The 23998-nt window shown below is 36.1% G+C and overlaps 1 protein-coding gene across 1 annotated transcript in view; it reads left to right on the top strand.

Annotated features, from left to right (window-relative positions):
- LOC149749186 (uncharacterized) overlaps positions 1–4307 on the top strand; it is a 52924-nt gene extending 48617 nt beyond the window's left edge. The window contains 1 exon segment of the mRNA XM_089911269.1: positions 404–4307. Within this exon segment, the coding sequence (XP_089767395.1) occupies positions 404–646 (243 nt within the window). The 3' untranslated portion in view covers positions 647–4307.
- The last annotated feature ends 19691 nt before the right edge of the window (positions 4308–23998 follow it).

Genomic DNA, 23998 nt, shown 5'->3' with positions numbered 1-23998 from the left:
CTACGCTCTAGACATGAAAACTCATTGCAGTCACCCTGCCTAGAAGCTGAGTTGCTTAGAACAAAAAGGCCTGTCCTGGAAAAAGAAAATCACGGTCGTAACAGTCCAAGTAGATAAATATGTATATAGACTATCATTTTCTTGTAGCAAATGGTAAAAAGATATGCGGGTGACAGTGAGAGAGTCATGCGGAGGGCCTGTTTTATCACGTACCTCTGACTATGTCTCCCAAGAAGCGCTCCTCACCTATCCCAGGCCCCTGGCCATCATTAGTCCTTGCACATGGAAGCAATGAAGGTGTCTCTTCAAGTAAATCATTTGAGGATTTTTATAATCTCAAAAAAATTTTTCTAATATTTTTTTCTAAGTTTTCCAGGTTTAAGGTTTTAATGTTTTTTTACAGGCTCCAGACGCACAGGCCCAGCGGCCATGGCTCACGGGCCCAGCCGCTCCGTGGCATGTGGGATCTTCCCGGACCGGGTCACAAACCCATGTCCCCTGCATCGGCAGGCAGACTCTCAACCACTGCGCCACCAGGGAGGCCCTAATCTTTTATTATTTATTGAGCAGCAGTTTCGTAGAGCATGGTGAGAAACCCTGGGTAAATAGTTGGATGCAAAATCTGTGCCGTCCAATGCTCTATTAAAAACTAAAGAGTTCTTTCTTTTTCATATTATCACTGTTCTATCCTCTGGTGCTTAAAAACTAATAACATGTGGGTTTATAAACCTTTGGCTGTTGATCAGTAAAACTGCTGACAAATATATTTTAGAGATTGCACGGGAAAGTCTGCATATAAGTTTTTTCTTCAACCACTGGAAAGATCATAGGCACCTATTTCAACTGAACATATTTTCCAGTGTTTTTTTTTTATGATATCGGGATAAAGAAAATTACATATCAACATAACAAAATAAAATAAATCTATTTCAAACTGCAACTTTGAAAATTAATCAGAAAAGATGTAAATAAGACAAATGCTATGGAATAAAGTTAAATATTTCTCACTTCACTACTAATGAGGATCTGATAAAATATTTGCAAATCATTGCAAATAATGTCTTCTTGTTAGAATTAATGAGAATAAAATGAATAAGGAAGAAAGTACACTGTTCTAACTTCTTTTTTGAAAGTCTTATGTCTGTATTTATTTCTGGTATCAAGTAGAATTGATTTGCATCTGCCTTTTAAGTCTTAGAACTTAAAAGGTTCTGGTGGTTAGAAATTTATGAAACCTGAAAGGGTCTGACCCTTATCTAATGAGGAAAAAATAGAAAGATAGAAAGTAGGCACACTGAGAATCAGTACAAAATATGAAGTCATAATGACTTTGACTATTGAATTATTATTCTTGTATTATCTATGCATTTGTAAGTCCAACATGTATAGGAATAAGGGCAGGAAGAAAGAAAGAAAGGAAAGAAAAGGATGGAAAAAATGAAGAAGGGAAGAAGGAGGAAGGTGAATGATGAGTGGTATGTGATGAGAACGGAATCAAATATAAAAGGGCTTTAAGTCCTATGCTGCTTATTTAACACAATTCTAGCTGTATTTTTTCTCAGTTTTATAATGAAATATCACATCTATTCTTTCAAGATAAATATCATTCTTCCTTCTCTTAGACTATGATTTTGAAAAAACTTTAATTTTGGATTATGTATGCCATTTGGACCTTCAATTTATTTGTGGCAGCAAGCACTCTGATGAATGTACTGTTTGTCCTATAATTGCTGTCTTCCAGTGAGCATTTTGTTCCATTATGATCTCCTAGAACATTTTATCCTCAAAAAGATATGACACAGACTGATTCTTCATTTTAAGGATGCTTCTTTAACTTCTCCAGGTTTTAAACTAGTTAAAATTATATTTTGAATAATAAAAAGTGGGGGAGAAAAGAATTATGAGGACTGGGACACATTTTAAAATTCATATTGAATATTTCTTTTTATTTTGGAAATGCAAATATATCATGGAATGTAGCCTAACACTTATAGACAACTCATTCATGACATGCCTTATTAATATAAATATGTGGATGGAAACAAATTTTGTTGTAGAAATACAGAGTGTTTTTAGCAAACTATGTTTTTTAAAACTTTCCTTATGCAAGCTTTGTCATGAATGCAGTAATGCTGATTTTAAAATAAAGGCTATCAGTGACAGTATTGCTGGCTTTTTTGATAAGTAAAGAATAATGACTTTATGTGTTTTATGAATGCTACATTGTTTCTTACAAGCCATCTCTGTGATTTTTGAAAATGACGAATGAGTGATTAGGAGAATGTGCATTTTATTTCAAGTATATTAAGTAATTTAATTCTCAGCAACATTGTATCAAGATCCAAGTGAGACTATCTTTTAAGAACTTACTATAGAAATAAGTATTTTCAATGTATATATACTTGTAAAAAAATGATCTGTGGTGACACACAGCATAGCAGGATGGTTGGAAATAAAGTTAGAGAGGTCAAAAAACATATTCTCCAACAAAATGTGGTTGACAAAAAAAATTACAACAGGCCCAATGATTTATATTTAAATATAGCTCTGGGCTTGCAGATTGCCAAGCCAAATAAGACTATATTTCTCAATGTATGACAAAAGAAAACATACCAAATCTTCTGAAAGAGATCACTATGCAAAGAAAGAGTATCACTATGCAAACAATGTGGTAAATAATTCTGCAAGGAAGAGGCCAATTCTCAAGGCACAGGTTATAGATGGACTTATGCAAGTATTTAGATAGAAATTTCCTAGATGTTTCAGGAGAAGGAGGGAATATTATTGCTTCCCATGACTGTTAATTTTTTATATCCAGCTAATTTTTTACATCCATTTACAAATGTATTATATAACAATGTTCTATACATTGGGGTGAGCAGCACCTTTCTCGTTTGTAGTTAGTTCTCTGCCTGAAATGCTCTCCTTTCCCACTACATTTCAGTAACTTCTCACCCTTTAAGGCTCATCACAAACTTCATCTCTTAAAGGAAGGTTTATCTAGACATCCTGAAGCTTTCTCATAGCACCCCAGTATGGTACTTTTCATTCTATATTGTTATAGTTGATTCACTTCTCCTCACTAAACTATAAACTTCCTGAAGGTATGGAATATCTTGGTTAATATTTTATTCCTAGTACTTAACATGTCTTTGACACCTAGTAGATGCTCAATAAGTCTTTGGTGGATGGATGAATGGATGAATGAGTGAATTTAGGGTTGCACTGAGGAGTCTTGTCATCAAGAAAAATCCTTGTCATCAAGGGTTTGGGGCCAGGCAGTTGGGTGGGGAGAAGGAAAAGAGGGGGAAAGACAACACTATGTATGGAGAGGGGTGGGCTTATCTCAGCTTAGAGCTCAAATTTCACCTACTCTCTTGAGTAGCTTCCCATTCATTAAAAGCCAGCATGGATATTGATTCTTGTGAGTGGAATTAGGTGAGGGATGAGAAAAGGTTTTACTTAATCACAGTTCCAAAGCTCAAGCTGCTGTATACTTGGAGGCTGAAGGAGAGAATCAGAGAAAATCTTGATAAAATTCTATTCTAGAAAATAGATTTTTCGTGCATTTGTTTTTAAGTGTCTTTATCATAGTTGCCTTTGAGGAAGGCAATTTATATTTAGCAAGAACTGCTATTAATTAGTATTCACGTGCATGGCCTTTCTTTCTGTTTGTTCTGATGTTCCAAAATTGCAAGGAAAAAGTGCCTGCCATTTAATTATATTAAATCAGATATGTGAACAACAGAATTCTGGCGTCAAGGACTGTATTAGCAAATTGTGCCAATTAGAAACACACAGCAAGTACCATGCACTTTCCTTTTGCATTAGTGGCTTTTAAATCATATAGTGGCACAGTAACAAATACAGCTAGCATGGTATGACTGTCACATTTTCCACACATTCATTTTTAGCTACTTTGCCTTTTAAAGAAAACATACAGTATGCTGTAGGCCTACACATAAAATGCTTCCCAAAATATGAGATAATTATATGCTTTAAGGAGTAATATGCAAACACTCTTCTTCAGATAATTATGAACACTTATTTTTCCACATGGGAAGCTAGCCAAGAAGTAAAGACACACTGCACTTTGGGAAGTCATCCGTTTTTAATACACGAGGCAGTGCCCTATCAAGTATCACAAAAAGAAAGTTAACAAATTTCTTGTAATCAAATGAAAAACCAAAAGTAAAAAAAATTTTTAAATGACAATTAATATCCATCACACAGTGCCCCATTAAAAAACAATGCTATGAAGGGACAAAATCTGCTATAAGAATAAATTTTGTCAGCCATAAATAAACATTCGATTTTTTAACAGATTCTGAAGATATATATATCTTCCTCCAAGAATACTCTTTGAAAATTAATAGAAATTGAAAAGTAAGTTTGTGTAAGCCATACTTTTGGGTACCTGTTATTTACACTTAAGTAAATCTTGATTAATTATGGTAAAAGATAATTATAGCATTGAATGAAGAAGATGGATAATTGAAATATACAAGATGCTAACTTATATTTTAGTCCATTGCTTAAACATTCTAAAATCTAAACTTTTACCAGGTCTCCATTATGTTTTTAAACTAATTTGAGTATTAAGAAACTTTAAATTCTATTGCTTTGGAAATTTTATTTATTTAAGGGTAAAATAAGCTGATGATTGATTTTAGTTTCTTTTAAGGTGTTTTTGTACATATTATTAATTTATTGTCTCTTGTTTTTAAAATTTGACTAATACTGTATACTATCTGCTAAAGAAATTTTAAACATTCTTTTATTATTTTAGGTAAAGTTTACATAGAGTTAGATTCACAGCCAGTACTTTAATGAGTTTGACAAATTCACACAAATATATAACTAACACCCCAATCAAAGAACACTGCTATAACCCAGAAATTTTCCTCATCCTCCATTGCATCAACCTCTCTCACCCACAGGCACTCTTTTGTTTCTATCACCAAGAGTTTAGTACGTTCTTGAACTTCAAATAAATGGAACTACCCAGTATGTGTTTACTTATGCTATTTTTTTGAGAGATTTTTGAGATTTATCTCTCTAGCTGCATGTATCAGTAGGTCATTCTTTTTTTATTACTTAATAGTACTACATTGCATTATATGCAGCAATTTATTTATCTTCCTTCCTTCTGGTACATTTTTGGATTGTTTCCAGTTTGGAACAATTATTAATGAAGCTGCAATAAAAATACTTTTACAAGTTTTATGTGGACCTATGTTTTGATTTCCTTTAGGTAAATACTAGGAGTTGAAAGGCCAGGTCATATGAAAAGCATATGTTTAACAAACTGACAAACAATTCTCCAAGTTTGGGTCAGTTTATACACTCACCATCATTATATAAAAGGGATTCATTTGCTCCACACCCTTGTCAATATTTTGTGTTTTCAGTCTTTTCAGAAGTGTGTTGCTTACTTTTCAAATATTGGAGAATTTTCTAGATATCTTCCAGTTACTGACTTCTAGTTGAAATCCATTATGGTCTTAGAACATGTTTTGTGTGAATTATTTTCTTTTACATATGGTAAAGTTTGTTTAATAGCACAGAGTATTGCCTATCTTGATGAAGACTGAGTTTATGTTCAAACAATATTATACCCCCTCACATGTAGTAAGGACCTTATAACAGTGTATTCCTAATTCCTTCCCCTCATCCTTTGTTGTACTGTGTCATATATTTTAGCTTTTACATGTGCTATGAACAGCACTGTTATCTTTTGCTCCAGTTATCTCTAGAGCAGTAAAAGTTAAGAAAAACATAAATTTAATTTATTCCTGTTTCAATGCTCTTCATATTTTGTGTAAATCTAAATTTCTTACATTCTTTCTGCCTGAATAACTTTCTTGAGTATTTATTTTCAAGATGGCCTGTTGGCAATAAATTCACTAACTTTTTGCTTGTTTGAGAAAATATTTATTTCTCCTTAATTTTTGGATTATATTTTACTGGTATGGAATTCTAAATTGATAGTCTTTCTGTTTCTTCCAGTACTTGAAAGATATCACTCTATTGTACCTTTTCTTGCATGATTTCTGATGGGAAGTCTACGGTAATTCTTAACATTATTTCTCTGTAGGTAACGTGTCTTCTTTCTCTGCAAGATTTTCTTTTCGTCTTTGGTTTTTAGCAATTTGAATATGATATGTATAGGTGTTCCCTTCCCCCTCCTAAACCAAATGCTTTTCTGAAATTCTTAAATCTGTGGTTTAGTGCCTTGTCACTAACTTTGGAGAATTCTCAGCCACTATTTTTTCAAGTAATACTTTGACACTGTTTGCTCTCTTCTTCTAGAATTCTAATTATACATGTATGTTAGAGTGTTTGATATAGTCCCACGACTCATGGACACTCCCTTGGTTTTCACTTTTTTCTCTTTGTGTTTCAGATTGGGTAATTTTTATTGACTTATCTGTGAGTTCACTGATCTTTTCCTTGTTTGCATAAAGTGTATGATGAGTCCATTGAAGGCAGTCTTCATCTCTGTTTTTTTTTTATATTTCTAGCATTTCCATTTGATCTTTGTAGTTTTTATTTCTCTCATGAAAATATCTATCTGATCTTACATGTGGTATACCTTTTCATTAAGAGCCATTAACATGTTAATTATAGTTATTTTAAATTCTTTGTCTGATATTTCCAACATTAATGTCATATTTGACCCTGGTTCTGATGAAAAAAGTTTTTTCAAACTTTTTTCTTTTCTTTTTTTTTTTTTTGCATTTCCACATGCTTTGTAAATTTTTGTTAGAAGCTGGACATATTGTATACAAGAGTAGATAATGAGATAAATACTCTTTTATACTTGGATATGTGTGTGCCTAGTCTTATGCTAGGCTTTTAGTGTGGAGGATTGTGTTAATATACTCAGGATTTGGGCTGGGTTTGCAGTTTATTGCACAGGCTTCAAATCCCCTAGTTATAGGGTGTGGATGAGCTTTCCAGAACGTTTTTACTCAATACATTCTCCCCAGAGAGAAAACAGCTCTCTAGCTACATCCCATTGTTAAAATTACCAATGCTTGCTGGCAAGGTGATGGAAGGTGGAGGAGGGGGAAATGCTCTCTGCTGTTCTGATTAAGCCTCATTCTTAGGCAGGGCGAAACTGCATCTCAGTGTGGGGTGGCTTTCACAAGTGTTTTTTGCTCTTGCTCCAGTTAGAGTACATATAATTTTGCTTAGCACACATTCCTGCCCCTTCCACAGAGGTAGAACTTAACTTTTTCTCTGTTTCTTTTCTCTAGCTTTAATGGGTTCCCAACAGTGCCCTAAGCAAGAGTTTTGTGACTATTCTCCCTGCAGACCATCTCCCTCTAGGGGAGGTAGGGGAGATGGGTTTGGGTGGAGTTTTGACAGTGGCTGCAATTCCCCGCCCCGCCCCCCCCCCCCACAAGTGTCATGAGGTAACTATTCTCAGGAATCTACACAACTTTCTCTGAGCATCTGGTGTGGTTCATGGAGAAAAAATTACGTTAGAGGGCACAGACTCCCCTATAATTGCAGCCACAAATGACTTTATACCTTCCTATCAATAGATATTTGGCCTTTAGTAGTTCATTTAAACATATTAACTGACTCTTTTTACAGCTTTATATGGCATCTGGTGGCATTTGACTCAACTATACAAATTCTGGGCTCCTTTTTATCCATGAAGTTTCTGCCCTGAAGTTAAAGTTTTCTGATAGATTCAAGAAAAAGTCATTAATTTGAAGTTTGAGGTTTTTTTGGGTTTTTTTTTGGTAATGGTGAGATCAATGTTTTTTACTGCTCTCTATATCTCTGAGATGAAACGAAGTTTATCTATGTTTTTAGTATATCTATTTTAGTGGGGGTGAAGTGGTATCTCATTGTGTATTTTAGTTGAATTTTTGATGGCTAATGATATTGAGCAGCTTTTTATATGGTTATCAGTCATCTGTATGTCTGTAGTGTAGTTGAAAGAACTTTATGTGCAAGTTTTTTTACTTGGTTTAAAACTTAATTGGTTAATTGGTTTTTTGGTCTATTATTGATTTATAAGTGCTCATTACATATTTTGGATACAAGCCTTTGTCATATAGATGTATTGCAAATATTTTCTCCCTGGCTATGGCTTGCCTTTTTATTTTTTAATTATTGATGAAGAGAAGATTTTCATTTATATGAAATTCAATTTATCAGTTTTTATGGTTCTTGTTTCTTGTGTCCTTTTGAAAAAAATATAGCCTATTCCAATAACAAAAACATTCTCTTATTATTTTCTTGTAGGAGCTTCATGATTTTAGGTATTTAAGTCTATGATCCATTTCAAATTAATTTTTGTGTGTGGTACAATGTAGGAGTGAAGGTTCAATTTTCTTTTCCCTAAATATTTATGTACTTGTTTCTAAAAGCATTGGCTGAAAAGTGTTCCTTTTCTCATTGAATTATGTTGATACCTTTGTTGAGAAACAGTTGGCCACATATATGCATGCCTATTGCTATATTCCATATTCTTACCATTAATATACTTGTCTATCCTTAAGCCGATACCACACAAGTGTGATTACTCTAGCTTGATTGTTCTTCTTTGAGGGTGTACTGAAGTTGGATGGTGTTTTATGTTGTGGTGAGAGGGAACTGGAGTTAGATTCATAAGACTCAGAGTCTTGTGTCTGTTTCAATTTCATTAGCCGTGAAATGAAGCCAAGACTTTTAAACCTTGTGAGCTTTTCTACCTTCTCTCCCACCCTCTTTTCTTTATTGACTTTCTTTTTTCCTTTTTATTTTACATACTAAAATATAATATCTACCTTGCCTACCTTGCCTAAAAATGCTTTGAAACAGCATTGCTCCATATAGAGTTATAAGGGATTTTGTATTTGCGTTATGTGAAAGGTCATGTGTACCTCTTTAGAAGCTTCAGATTTTTTATTTCTGATTTTGACTTAAAGACAAGGAGAACCAGGGACACAAAGCCATAGCAGAATGACTGTTGTATTTCAATTAAAACAGGGCCTCTTTTCTTCTCATCACCCAATACTTCTAGCTATAGTCAGGTAAAAACCCAATTAATTATTAATTGATGTGCATTAAAATTCATTAACTCTTCATGTGAGGCCTGGGCTATAATTAACTGTCTTTCTTACCTTTTGTTCTGAAATCTCTAGGTAGAAGATCCCATCACTAATAAGAAGGAGGGAAACAGTTTTGCCGCCTGTAGTTAGTCAGAAGCAAGGTCTTCAGAAGGCTGGGTGACTGAGTGCCCAATGTCTGATCATAACCAAGCAGCATTGTCAAATCTCCCAAAACTATTTTCCTATATGAAGTTTATCTTTGACATATTTGAAAAGGAAAAAAGAGTAGTAATAGTTACAATGTTCTGTTCTCATGATATTTGCACATTAAATTACACTTTGTGTATGTCTTCAACCTAATAAAAATTTATATTCAAACTTAAGATCCAAAAAAAAAATACTCCCTGAACGTGCAGTTTCAAATAGTTTTAAACTTATCAATTTTAAACTAAATGTATTGAAATCACTATATATTTTCTTAAAAGACACCTTACAAATGAGTGATAGACAAAATAAATTATCTCAGACTCAACAGAAGTAAGAATTTTCCTAAATAGCTTGCATTAGCTTCTCAGCATGACATTTGGACAGATTTACAGTCACAGTTATGTTGGAGCTTTGGTATCTGTAATCTACAAAAATAACCAAAAAAAAAAAACCCCAAAAAACCCCACTGTTATTCCCTATGATCTCAAGCTCCTTAAAAACTAATTATGCACAGACTTTAAGGGAAGATTTTAACCCATTTTACAGTGGATTCCATCCATGTGTATACTCAAAAGAAGGAAAATCATGTGAAATGAGAAAGAAATCTTAAAATTTAGAGAAAATCATTAAGAATTTTCAGTCCTTCCATTTCTCCACTCTCTAAATTGGACAGCTGGGGCCCCATGATTTAAATGACTTTTCCAAAACTATAATTCTGGTAAGTGCCAGAATTGTAGGACAAACCTGTTTTCTACCTGGTTCACAACTAGTTCTCTCCAGGACATAAAAATTAACTCTTAATTCATTCCTGAATCTAGAAAACTCTCACTCATTTTTATGTTAATCTGGAGATACTATAGATGGCTCAAGCTCCCAGAAGATAACATGTGATGCTCATAGCTGATATTTATTTCAGTGCTATTATGTTCTAGGCTTTGTTCTAAGTATTTACATCTACTAAATAATTTAACCCTTAGATTAGTCCTGTGAGATAGATCCTATTATTATTATCTCCATTTCACAGATGAAAACACTGGGGCTCACAGAAGCAACCTGCTCAAAAAAAAAAAAAAAAAAGTGAAGGTCCGTGCTGAAAGCCTATGCTCCTAACCTCTGCATATGAACGTCTATATATAATAATGACCTACTGTGGTTAAGTATACATATGAGTCCAATTCCATAATATCAGCATTATGAGAAATTTCTCCAAACTTTTAACAATATTTTCAAATAATTACCTATTGAACTACGACTTAGACAATATCCACTTAGGTCTTGCTGCTTTAGATTCTCACTAGTGCTGAGGTGAGAAATGATTGAAGAACAGGGTTCTATTTCACTACTCATATATTTAAATATCGAGAAATTATTGAATAAGATGTATTCTGATTCTTCTGGGTCTCTTTGCTGACTCTTCCTCCTCTCAATGTCAATTACCCAGAGCTAGGTCCTGGGTCCCTCTTCTCCTTCTACATTCTCTCACTAGGTGTTTCCATTCAGTCACTGGGCTTTAAATCCATGTATATGCCCATGGCAACTAAACTTCTATCTCTAGCCATGACCACTGAGTTCCAAATTTAAATATTTGTTGATGTGCCTTTTGACATCTCCACTTGAATTAATAAATATCTCAGATTTAATATAACCTAAATAGAATTCTGTAATCCCTTCTGTTCTTAAACACAGATCAGAGAACAAAAGCAAAACCAAAACTTATTCTTAGTTCAATATTTTCCATGTCAGTTAATATCACCCTTATCCATCCCCCAAATTAGAAGTCATTCTTAATCTCTGTCCCCTCATCTTCCACATTCAGACCTTTAGCACATGCTCTCAATTATTCTTCCAAACCATACTTCCTATCTATTGTCTTTATTTCTTCTTTCTGCTATCATTCTAAGCCAAATCACTTACATCTCTCACCTGGATTACTTGGGAGCCTGATATTTGATGTCCTCACTTCCACTCTTTCCCCCTTATAATAAATTCTCTATATACCAGCTAGAGGTACATCTTTAAAATGTAAATTTCAGTATGTTGCTCATATCACTTCCCTGCTTAAAGACCTCCAATGATTATCCATTGCACTTAGAATAAAAACCAGCTCTTCACTATCAGCTCCCATAATCTATAGGATCTCAGTCTCGCTTACATGTCTGATTTCATTGTCTGCCACTTCCCGCTCTACTAATTATGTTCCAACCACAAAATTTTGGTTCCAGTTGCTTGAAAAAGCCAAGCATGCTTTACCTTGGTGCTTTGCCTCAAGACTATGTTACTAAAGATTGGGAGTTAAAAAAAGTCACCAAGGTACTCTTGAAAAGGGGGTTCCTTCCCCAGCCTCCAAGTCAAGTAGTTTCAGAAACCTCCTCAGAGTACTCAGTGTGGGGTGGGAGGGGATGAAGAATACAGAAGCTGCAGCCTGACTTTCATCTGAAGATGTCTGAAGGCTAATAACCTGAGAGTGGAGTAGAGAATATTACAGATAAAGGAAGTTGGGCTTCCACTGATGGAAGGATATTGTGAATTTCCCAGTGGGGTTAGTCAGCCCTTGAAGGACAGGATTTGAAATTGAACCCTGTCTGAAGGGGCAAGGTATCCTCAACAGACTGTCTGTGTGGAATGGACTGCCAAAAGCCAGGGGTTGAAGGGCTATCATGAGCATTCAGCTGGAAAGAACATTTCCCATACCAGGAAATCCTTAGTGAAAGGTTAACAGCAACAGTAGTGCTATGGACTGAATTGTGTCCCCCTAAAATTCATCTATTGCAGCTCTAACTCTACCTGGAGGTGAGGCTTTGGTAGATGAGGTAGGTTTAGATGGGGTCCTGAAGGTGGGGCCCTCATGACAAGATTAGTGCCCTTATAATAGAGACATTATAAGAAAGACACTAGAAAGTGGTCTCTCTCTCTCTATCTCTCTGCAATGTGAAGACACAAAAAGAAGGAAGCCACTTACAAGCTAGGAAGCGAGCTCTCACCAGAAACCAGCCATGCTGGCACCTTGGTCTTAGAATTCTAGCCTCTGTAAATGTGAGAAAACAAATTTCAGTTCTTTTCCAGCAAACTATGAAATTTTGTTATGGCAGCCACAGTTAAATGGTTTTCATTTAAAGATAAAAATTTTCTATAAGTGAAAGAACCCATTATTTATCATTTGCCAGACTCAAAGAGATAATGCCATCCTAAAGCTTGAAAGGCAGCTAAGATTTTACTCTTTTCATGTAATCCTACCTCCTTTGCTTGATCTGGCTGGGCTTGAAATGGCACCTAGTGAGTTGGGGAGGAGACAGTACATGGAAGAGGAAGAATCTGACCAAAATCCCCTGCTACTTCAAGGGGATTTTCTGAGTCTGAGTCATGCCTAAACTAGAGGAAAAGAGAATCTTTAAATTGGATAACAGATTAAAGGTTTTTTTTTTAATTAAATAACTTCAAGCTTTTCCACACATGAAAAAAGATGAGAAAAATAATAAGATCCACCTAAGGTTTGATCCAGAGTCAAGGAAGAACTATTAAACAAAGTCAGCGTAAAGGGATAGTGATAAAGTTGCTCTCTGTTTTTCTCTGCAAAATACAGATTATTGAATTAACCAGATATACAATTAAAATAATGCAATACCTACCACAGAAAAGCATGGAAATGCCCTATAGGAATACACAGATTATTGAATTAACCAGATACACAATTAAAATAATGCAATACCTACCAAAGAAAAGCATGGAAATGACCTATAGGAATACACAGAAGTGGTGGGAGGGGAGAGCTTGGAACAATTCATGTTGCCTGTTGGGTCCGTAAGGCTACAGAAGGAAAAGTGGCTTTGAGCTGGGCCTTTAAAAATGAATAGAACATTCTAAGACATAAAAGGGAGGAGGAAGATAAAGACATCCCAAGAGGGGTAAATAATGTAGCCAAAGGAAGAGAAATTTGAATGTCACTCAGGGCTCATGGAATGGTGCTTAGTCAAGCAAGCCTAGAGAAGAAGGTGTTTGTGGCAGAGAAAGTTGGAACTGATTCTGCCAAGGTAGGCTGGGGCCACCTGTGCCTTGTTAAGTAATGTGAACTTGAACGATAGATGTAATGGAGAGTCACTTAAGATTTTTTAACAGAGAAATAACCTTGAAAATTATGTGCATGTAGTAGTAAAGGAGATTACTAATGGAAGACATACAGAGAGATTAAAGTGGGAGGACTGAGAATGGAACCTGGGGAAAACTCTCCTGTATAAGTTGAGCAGAGGAAGAGGATCCAGTGAAAAGTCAAGGAAGAGTCATAGAGGGAGAGAAAACCCAGAAATACAGGGTCATAGAAGCCCAATGAGAAGTGAGTTTAAGAGGGAAGTGGACAATGTCAAATCCTGCAAAGAGATCACAGGAAAGATGACTGAGAAGAGACCGCAGGTTCCAAACTTGTGTTTTAATTTCCGTATTTAGAAAATAAAGACCACTTTTCAAGTATGGTGTTGCAAACCAAACAAAATGAAACCACACAAAACTAAACACTAAGTTCTAGGAAATCCAGATTTTTCAAAAGATTTAAATTATTTTTTGCACCCTTAGAGAATCATAGAGTATGATGGGTATGCTGTGAACCATAAAGTATGCTGTGAAACTCAGAGGTTTTTTTGTTTTGTTTTGTTTACATTGTTTTATGTTTCCTCCCAATTTTAAAGAGTCATCCCAAGATTTGGCAACTGAAGATATAATAAATTTTTTAAAAGTCGTGCAAAATTGTCATTTCACCAAAAGTTATATTAAAATAGTAGAAATAAAGTCCTTTCTTTATATGTAAATGTAACTGGGATTTTACAGCCAGGCGGACCTTCGTGTCATTCAGTACATCCTCCCCACCCAGAACCCCTAATCCTGTTTTGCAGATGAGGAAACTGAAGTTCAGAGAGGTCAAAGGACCTTCTCAATATTACTTGGATAGTTATTGACAGAAATGGGAATAGAAATCAAGTCTCATGATACCTTTTTAAGGGCATTTTTTCACTATATCACACTGGTGCTTCTTAAAAATTAGTGACTGGAAAGTAGAAAATGATCATTAGCAACGGGATGAAGCCCAAGCAGATGCTCTGATGAGGTAAAGCTTATGGCACGGAGCAGAGACACAATTAACAAATACTGTTGGATTTGCCATGGAGGAAGTGAGTTTTGTGACTCATAACAAAACTCCACAAAGAGGATTTTGGCAGTCTCAGGTCAACTTTCAGCAGCCCTTGCTTAAGACTCAGCTTGCTTAATGGGCTGAGCTACCCTAAGTCCTCCTGGGGTTCAATAGATAAATGACTATGGTCTTTAGACCTTGAGATTTGGAGCTGAAGCTGCTTGTGCTGGAAGAGGCAGATTAGCAATGACTGTTAATATAAAAGAGCAATAGATCAGTGGGATTTAAATTAGGGGAAGCAATGCCAGTTCTCTTCTGAGGGCATAGAGACATCATACAAGGAATGGGATGAAAGTATGTTCTCAACTATACCTTAATCACAGAAACTTGAATCAGCTATGTCTTCTCATCTTTTTGCCCCTTCATTCTGGGTTGCACCAATAAAAGTATTATTTTCTACCTATGCCAAGAGATAAACGTTGCATTAAAACAAAACATAAAGTAAAAATGGGGGAGTTATTTGTTTCTCTGAGTAGCACAAAAAATGATGAAACTGCAACAAAATCTAACTCACAAATCTACAGGGCAGGTAACTCCTACATCATTAACTCAGGCAGCCCTTCTGATGGTTGTTACCAATTTAACATCCAAACCACAGAGCCTTAAATTTGTGTCTTTCTTCTCAAGACCTCTAGGGTTTCTGGGAAATTAAATAATAAATCTTTTTTTAATGGGAAAAAAGTCTTCTTTAAAACATATGGATACATAAATAAATGAAGGCATCTTTCACCAGCCGCATGGTCTCAGAGCCTGGTAACTGGTGTCAATAAGATGTTCTAGTCCTGGGGGAGAGGAACTTGGTCTTGCTGTCTGTGTGGATGACCTTTCAGAGTTTAACCAGTTGAAAGAAATTTTGCTGAACTTCCTTCACAGTCAGTGATACCGGTGAGATTGGATGTGCTTGACTGCATTCTCTTTTACCCCTAGAAGGGTTTCTCCTCAAAGTGGGCTGCATTAGCTTATTTAGAAACATTGCAAAAGTGATGCTAATTCCAGTAAGAGTTCGTTTCTTGCAAAGCCCTCTGGGGGACTTAGATGGTTAGGTTTTCAGTTTTAGACTGAAGAAGAGAATTCGTGAAATAAGAAGATGGGGCTGAGCCTTGCTAGTCTTATAATAATAAGGACTAAGAAGTGTGCACTAAATCTGCTGACAACTGATGCATTTTAGTTATGAAAATCTCTGAACGAATAACGTACAGTCACAAGTTTGCTGCTTGTATTGAATTCTGACTTCCATTCTGTTGGGGAATTTTCACATTGGACTGGGTTTGATATTTCACTCTGCCAAGAATAATCGTTAAAGAAAGTGGTGCATACAGATCACTGTAATTCATTTAAAAATATTAATCTTACAGTCTCCTTCCACTCAAGATTGTTTTTACAAACCCTGACAATATTATTTTCTCTTGAGTGATAGATCGATATCAGCAGTCTTGAAGGGGGGAAAAAGCGCTATTGGGAGAAGTTTTGAAAATGTAAAGCTCAACAAAATCCTTAAAAACATAAATCTATTGTTATTCTTATTTCACTAATCCTAAATTTTCTAGCATTGCCTGTGATGTCTTCTTACTTTATTAAGCAGGAGGGAGCATGCCAGTTAGAACAGTAATTAGCAAAGTGATGAAGCCAACGTTTCTCATAAGTTGCTATCTAAATACACCTATTGAGACTTCCCTGGTGGTACAGTGGTTAAGAATCCACCTGCCAATGCAGGGGACACGGGTTCGAACCCTGGTCCAGGAAGATCCCACAATCCGTGAAGCAACTAAGCCTGTGCACCACAACTACTGGGCCTGTGCTCTAGAGCCCGTGAGCCACAATTACTGAGCCTGTGTGCCACAACTACTGAAGCTCGCGTGCCTAGAGACCGTGCTCCATAACAAGAGAAGCCCCTGCAATGAGAAGCCCGCACACCGCAATGAAGAGTAGCTTCCACTCGCCGCAACAAGAGAAAGCCCACGTGCACAAACGAAGACCCAACGCAGCCAAAAATAAATAAATAGATAAATAAACACACACACTTATTTTTCTTTGATTGCTTTCCTGCACTCGCCACTGTTTCTGAATCTGGAAGTTTGAGGCCAGCAGAGAGATCAGATGGATTTGGTGGCTGATGCGAAGGCACAGGACAGTAGCAGACACGCGCTTGCCATGGATGGCCACACCGAGAGCTCTGGACCAGTTGCTTCTGCTCTATGCTCTGTGGCTGTCCAGTGGGATGACCACACCCTCTATTTCCCAATTACAGCTTGGTTGCTGTAAAAATGATGACTAATAATTGACTCATGTTGATTGTTCTTCATTTGTTTTGAGACACATTTTATTAAGTATACTTTCCCAACTTGTAAGTTATATTCTACGAGAGGTAACCCCAGAAAGTCACCCTATTTGGAATGTACCATGGGAAGGAAGGAAAGGGAGGGAGGAAAAGTGGGTAGTGCATTCACTCCATGATTCTTCGAGAAATGAAATTGCTACCAACAGGTGTCACTCTGACAAATTCCTAAGCAAATTTTAGAGGTTCGGAGAGATGTTTAAGGGGCCTGCATTAGCCAGCAGCTGTGAAGATCACCAGCGAGACTGAATGATCCTCTGCATAAACTGGGCATAAGCCCAATGAACAGAAAGATGGGGAGTGGGGAAAACAGGCATTTTTTTCCACACTTCTATGATTCCTTAGAGATTACTGAGGTGCCCTGTGAAGACCAAGAAGGTGTGTAGGGCATATTACTCTAGTCATTACTATCTATAAATGATGAACAGCCCCAAATGACAGTCTCTGTCTGAAGGAAAAAAGACAAATTTAGGAAGTGTCTTTTCAGCCCACTGAAGCAATGTCATCACCCAGCATTTAAAAAAGAAACAACCACAAGTAATAAATAGTGATTATTCCAAATATGCAGAACATAGAGACCGCACACTACTGCCTTGAAAGCAGAAAAGTTTTCTTCTTTTCTGAAATCAGTGACCCCCAAACTCTGTCATTAGTAAAAATAATTAAAAGGTGCTCTAAGAGGGAATGGATGGATGATTGCCACTAAGAGGCACATTCTCAATAATTTATTACTGATTTTAAACTTTGCTTCATTAGGACATGTCTGTTGAAGGCCATTTAGGACTCAAGGGATTTGCCTGTACTTCACGTTGCCTCCATATTGGTTCCAGGGAAGGAGGATCATTTCAGTTTGTTGTACTCCATGTACCTATACGTACAGGGAGATGGAGGGAAATCTACTGCCTTGTAAATCTTCCAATCAAGGAAGTGGTCAACTTCTTTAGGATGCTCTTGGGACTGACTGGGCTTTTAGGAGTCAGTTCTGGGAAACAATCATAAGCTAAGCAAATTGTGAAGCAGTTCACATGTCATTTATGCTTCTGCCTCAGTGAGAAGTATGAATAAAATTCGACCCTGTCCCAGATAAATTAGGTAGCTGAAAGCACACTAGGCTTAAATTCCCTCAGTATCTTTAGCTCTTTCTGTGTGTCCAGCTGTCACATACTTCATGAAGATTGCCTCATGGGAGAGGAGGAGCTCCCCTAAACATCTGATCTTAAGCCCACGCAACAGGTGCCATCACACCTGACAGTAGAGGGTTCATCTGAGAAATAATCTCTAGATGAGTTCACAGAGCAGAGATCTTTTTCTTTTTAAAATACTCTTGGCCAAGTAAATTATTCTAATCATGTCTCTGCCTTAGGGCTAAACATCTACATCTATGTCTCTTGGTTTCCCCATGTATATCTCTTGTGATGGGGGTGTAAAGACGTAAATTGATCTATCCCAGAGTTGGGCTGCCACTAAGGAGACTGGAATTAGGCATTTGTTGGCTGTCTATGGCATAATTTGCTAGAGCTTGTCTTTGTCTCCTATAAAATAGCAAATGCCATACCAAATAGCCTTGAACTTTATTTGAAAGGATCAACTATTTAGGAGTCTCTAGAGTGAAATTTTCCCCATCGATATCATTGTTTTCATTTCCACAAAGCCTAACACAAAACCTGGTATAAAGTAGAGCCTGAGTAAATGAATAATTGAATAAAGTGTTAGTTCATGTCATGGATGCAGTGGGCTTTTTTATTCTTTTCCACATGGTGTTAGGTATAGAGAATGAATCTAAGACCATCTGAAATAAATTCTTGAATAAAAACTGGAAATCATATTTGCTTTCGTCATGTAAATAAAGTATTGCTTTGTTTAATTTGGTGGAAGCCTTGGAAATCTGGATTATGCTTTTAGGTATTTTTTAAATGAACTTATTTATGACAAGAGAACATTCAAATTGCCATGGTAAAATAAATGCACAAAATGAACCCATTAACCAATACTCATAGAGCACTGTTTGTCAATGATTAACAAATCCAACTGATATTAAGAACTTAGCCCCCTCTAATGGAGCAGACCACAGGGAAATATCAAAGAAGTGGTAACAGCTGGCTTGTTAATATTCTCAGTCTTTTTTCTTTTACAAGAGAAAACAAATGGGAAAGCACAAAAGTAATTATACAGTAGTCCTCTTTAAGATAAACCATAAAAAGTAAAAGTACTGACTAGACTGAGAGCATTACCATATCCCAGATCATAAATTCTAACATTGGATATCAGGAATATAGAGTGTTATTAGCTTAAGGAACACTAATAGATAAGGAATTGATTTTATTTGGTAAATACTTTACTATTAGAAAGACACAATCACAGATCCTAATGGAGAGGAGCATTTATCTCATTAAGTCACTACTACACACCATCTGTATCCAAGTCAAGCCCCTATGAAGGAGACTTTCGAATAGCAAAAAAGAGCATAGAGATTGCCAAATCTTACCTTGCCCTCGTGGTTTTTAAAAATATCTCAGTTTATTTTGAACCACTATGAAAGTAGTTATTTGAAATGGTAAAAATGAAAGATAAATACAGAGCTAATCCTTTCAAGAAAAAGGTGCTACCCTGTCTTTCGTATTCCCTCTGCCCTTCCTCACTCCCTCCTGAACACACAAACTGGGTCAAAGTTCACTTGGTCAAAGTAGTCTTCCCTGACTCTTAGATATAAAAAGATCCCCGCTCATATAGAGTACATGTTCGCTAGATCATCATACACATCATATGCGAGTTTGTTCCATTCTTTTTAGTTCCATTCTTTTTAGTACTCAGTAGAGTGCCTGGCACATGGTAGATATCCAATCTCTATTTGTTAAATGAATGAACAAGTGGATGAATGAAACACTTAAATGGTAAAGGTTCAACTGTCCCAGCCTCACCCTAAACCAAGTAGAGATTTTTAGATAATATTTTATTAGTATTAACTGAAAAGATACATTTAAAAACACTTTTTAATCAGCAGAACTTTATGCTTATTAGGCCTGATATACATAAGGCAGAGAGGGCAGTTAGATCCCTCTATAGCCTCTTGCATTAAGATACTACTTAAATTCCTAAAAGATCATTTGTGGAAGATAATCTTTCTCTGAGTCATTGTAAGTGCCAGTTCTCAATGACTTCTTGGATCACCTGAAATTTTTTTTCGTTTTTCAACATCATTACTGGAGTATAATTTTCTACAATGGTGTGTTAGCTTCTGCTGTATAACAAAGTGAATCAGCCATACCTATACATATATCCACATATCCCCTCCCTCTTGCGTCTCCTTCCCACCCCGCCCAACCCAAAGAGTGTCCATGCCACTCTTTCACCTCCTCCCAGCCCACCCCTCCCACGCCGCGTCCTCATGTCCACGCTCCACATCTGTGTCTTTATTTCTGTCCTACCCCTATGTTCTTCTGATTTTTTTTTTTTTAAGATTCCATATATATCTCTTAGCATACATTATTTGTTTTTCTCTTTCTGACTTACTTCACTCCGTATGACAGACTCTAGGTCAATCCACCTCACTACAAGTAACTCAATTTCGTTTCTTTTTATGGCTGAGTAATATTCCATTGTATATATGTGCCACATCTTCTTTATCCATTCATCCAATGATGGACACTTAGGTTGTTTCCATCTCCGGGCTATTGTAACTACAGCTGCAATGAACATTTTGGTACATGACCCTTTTTGAATTATGGTTTTCTCAGGGTATATGCCCAGTAGTGGGATTGCTGGGTTGTATGGTAGTTCTATTTTTAGTTTTTTAAGGAACCTCCATACTATTCTCCATAGTGGCTGTATCAATTTACATTCCCACCAAGAGTGCAAGAGAGTTCCTTTTTCTCCACACCCTCTCCAGCATTTATGTTTTGTAGATGGTTTGATGATGGCCATTCTGACTGGTGTGAGGTGATACCTCATTGTAGTTTGTATTCTAGACTTGCATTGTCGATTTGCATTTCTCTAATGATTAGTGATGTTGAGTATCCTTTCATGTGTTTGTTGACAATCTGTATGTCTTCTTTGGAGAAATGTCTATTTAGATCTTCTGCCCATTTTTGGACTGGTTTGTTTGTTTTTTTGATATTGAGCTGCATGAGCTGCTTGTATATTTTGGAGATTAATTCTTAGTCAGTTGCTTCATTTGCAAATATTTTCTCCCATTCTGTGGGTTGTTCTTTCATCTTCTTTATGGTTTCCTTTGCTGGGCAAAAGGTTTTAAGTTTCATTAAGTCCCATTTGTTTATTTTTGTTTTTATTTCCATTTCTCTAAGAGGTGGGTCAAAAAGGATCTTGCTGTGACTTATGTCATAGAGTGTTCTGCCTATGTTTTCCTTGAAGAGTTTTATAATCTCTGGTCTTACATTGAGGTCTTTAATCCATTTTGAGTTTATTTTTGTGTATGGTTTTAGGGAGTGTCCTAATTTCATCCTTTTACTTGTAGCTGTCCAGTTTTCCCAGCACCATTTATTGAAGAGGCTGTCTTTTCTCTATTGTATATTATTGCTTCCTTTGTCAAAGATAAGGTGACCATATGTGTGTGGGTTTATCTCTGGGCTTTCTATCCTGTTCCATTGCTCTATATTTCTGTTTTTATGCCAGTACCATAATGTCTTGATGACTGTAGCTTTGTAGGATAGTCTGAAATCAGGGAGCCTGATTCCTCCAGCTCCATTTTTCTTTCGCAAATTGCTTTGGCTATTCGGGTTCTTTTGGGTTTCCATACAAATTGTGAAATTTTTTGTTCTAATTCTGTGAAAAATGACATTGGTAGTTTGATAGGGATTGCATTAAATCTGTAGATTGCTTTGGGGAGTATAGTCATTTTCACAATGTTGATTCTTCCAATCCAAGAACATGGTATAGCTCTCCATCTGTTTGTATCATCGTTAATTTCTTTCATCAGTGTCTTATTGTTTCCTGCATACAGTTCTTTTATCTCCTTAGGTAGGTTTATTCCTAGGTATTTCATTTTTTTTATTGCAATGGTAAATGGGAGTGTTTCCTTAATTTCCCTTTCAGAATTTTCATCATTAGTGTATAGGAATGCAAGAGATCTCTGTGCATTAATTTTCTATTCTGCTACTTTACCAAATTCATTGATTAGCTCTAGTAGCTTTCTGGTAGCATCTTTAGCATTCTCTATGTATGGTAGCATGCCATCTGCAAACAGTGACAGTTTTACTTCTTCTTTTCCGATTTGGATTCCTTTTATTTCTTTTTCTTCTCTGACTGCTGTGGCTAAAACTTCCAAAACTATGTTGAATAAGAGTGGTGAGAGTGGGCAACCTTGTCTTGTTCCTGATCTTAGTGGAAATGCTTTCAGTTTTCCACCATTGAGAATGATGTTGGCTGTGGGTTTTTCGTATATGGCCTTTATTATGTTGAGATAGGTTCCTTCTATGCCTACTTTCTGGGTTTTTTTTTTTTATCATAAATGGGTGTTGAATTTTGTTGAAAGCTTTTTCTGCATCTATTGAGATGATCATATGGTTTTTATCCTTCAGTTTGTTATCACATTGATTGATTTGCGTATATTGAAGATTCCTTGCATCCCTGGGATAAACCCCACTTGATCATGGTGTATGATTCTTTCCATGTGCTGTTGGATTCTCTTTGCTAGTATTTTGTTGAGAATTTTTGCATCTATGTTCATCAGTGATATTGGCCTGTAGTTTTCTATTTTTGTGACATCTTTTTCTGGTTTTGGTATCATGGTAATGCCAAGGCCACAAGGGTGGCCTTGTAGAATGAGTTTGGGAATGTTCCTCCTTCTGCTATATTTTGGAAGAGTTTGAGAAGGATAGATGTTAGCTCTTCTCTAAATGTTTGATAGAATTCGCCTGTGAAGCCATCTAGTCCTGAGCTTTTGTTTGTTGGAAGATATTTAATCACAGTTTCAATTTCAGTGCTTGTGGTTGGTCTATTTATATTTTCTATTTCTTCCTGGTTCAGTCTCAGAAGGTTATGTTTTTCTAAGGATTTGTCCATTTCTTCCGGGTTGTTCATTTTATTGGCACATAGTTGCTTGTAGTAATCTCTCATGATCCTTTGTATTTCTGCAGTGTCAGTTGTTACTTCTCCTTTTTCATTTCTAATTCTATTTATTTGTGTCTTCTCCCTTGTTTTCCTGATGAGTCTGGCTAACGGTTTATCAATTTTGTTTATCTTCTAAAAGAAGCAGCTTTTAGTTTTACTGATCTTAGTTATCATTTCCATCATTTCTTTTTCATTTATTTCTGATCTGATCTTTATGATTTTTTTCCTTCTGCTAACTTTGGGGGTCTTTTTTGTTATTCTTTCTCTAATTGCTTTAGGTGTAAGAATAGGTTGTTTGAGATTTTTCTTGTTTCTTAAGGTAGGATTTTATTGCTATAAACTTGCCACTTAGAACTGCTTTTGCTGCATCCCATGGTATTTGAGTCATTGTGTTTTCATTGTCATTTGTTTCTAGGTATTTTTTGATTTCCTCTTTGATTTCTTCAGTGATCTCTTGGTTATATGGTAGTGTATTGTTTAGCCTCCATGTGTTTGTATTTTTTACAGTTTTTGTCTTGTAATTGATATCTAGTCTCATAGTGTTGTGGTCAGAAAAGTTACTTGATACGATTACAATTTTCTTAAATTTACCAAAGCTTGACTTGTGACCCAAGATATCCTGGAGAATGTTCTCTGAGCACTTGAGAAAAAAGTGTATTCTGTTGTTTTATTCTGTTATAAGATGGAATGTCCTATAAATATCAATGAAGTCTATCTTGTTTAATGTATCATTTAAAGCTTGTGTTTCCTTACTTATTTTCATTTTGGATGATATGTCCATTGGTGAAAGTGGGGTGTTAAAGTCCCCTACTATGATTGTGTTCCTGTCAATTTCCCCTTTTATGGCTGTTAGTATTTGCCTTATGTATTGTGGTGCTCCTACGTTGGGTGCATAAATATTTACAATTGTTATATCTTCTTCTTGGATTGATCCCTTGATCATTATGTAGTGTTCTTCTTTGTCTCTTGTAATAGTCTATGTTTTAAAGTCTATTTTGTCTGATATTAAAATTTCTACTCCAGGTTTCTTTTGATTTCCATTTGCATGGAATATCTTTTTCCATTCCCTTACTTTCAGTCTGTATGTGTCCCTAGGTTTGAAGTGGGTCTCTTGTAGATTGCATATATATAGCTCTTATTTTTGTATCCATTCAGCCAGTC

The sequence above is a fragment of the Delphinapterus leucas genome, chromosome 5 (assembly GCF_059928025.1).
Source record: "Delphinapterus leucas isolate spDelLeu-1000000601 "Yukka" chromosome 5, BTC_Dleu_Yukka2, whole genome shotgun sequence".
Taxonomy (NCBI): Eukaryota; Metazoa; Chordata; class Mammalia; order Artiodactyla; family Monodontidae; genus Delphinapterus; species Delphinapterus leucas.
The sequence above is the reverse complement of the archived record's forward strand: the minus strand, read 5'-3'. Positions and strand labels throughout refer to the sequence as shown.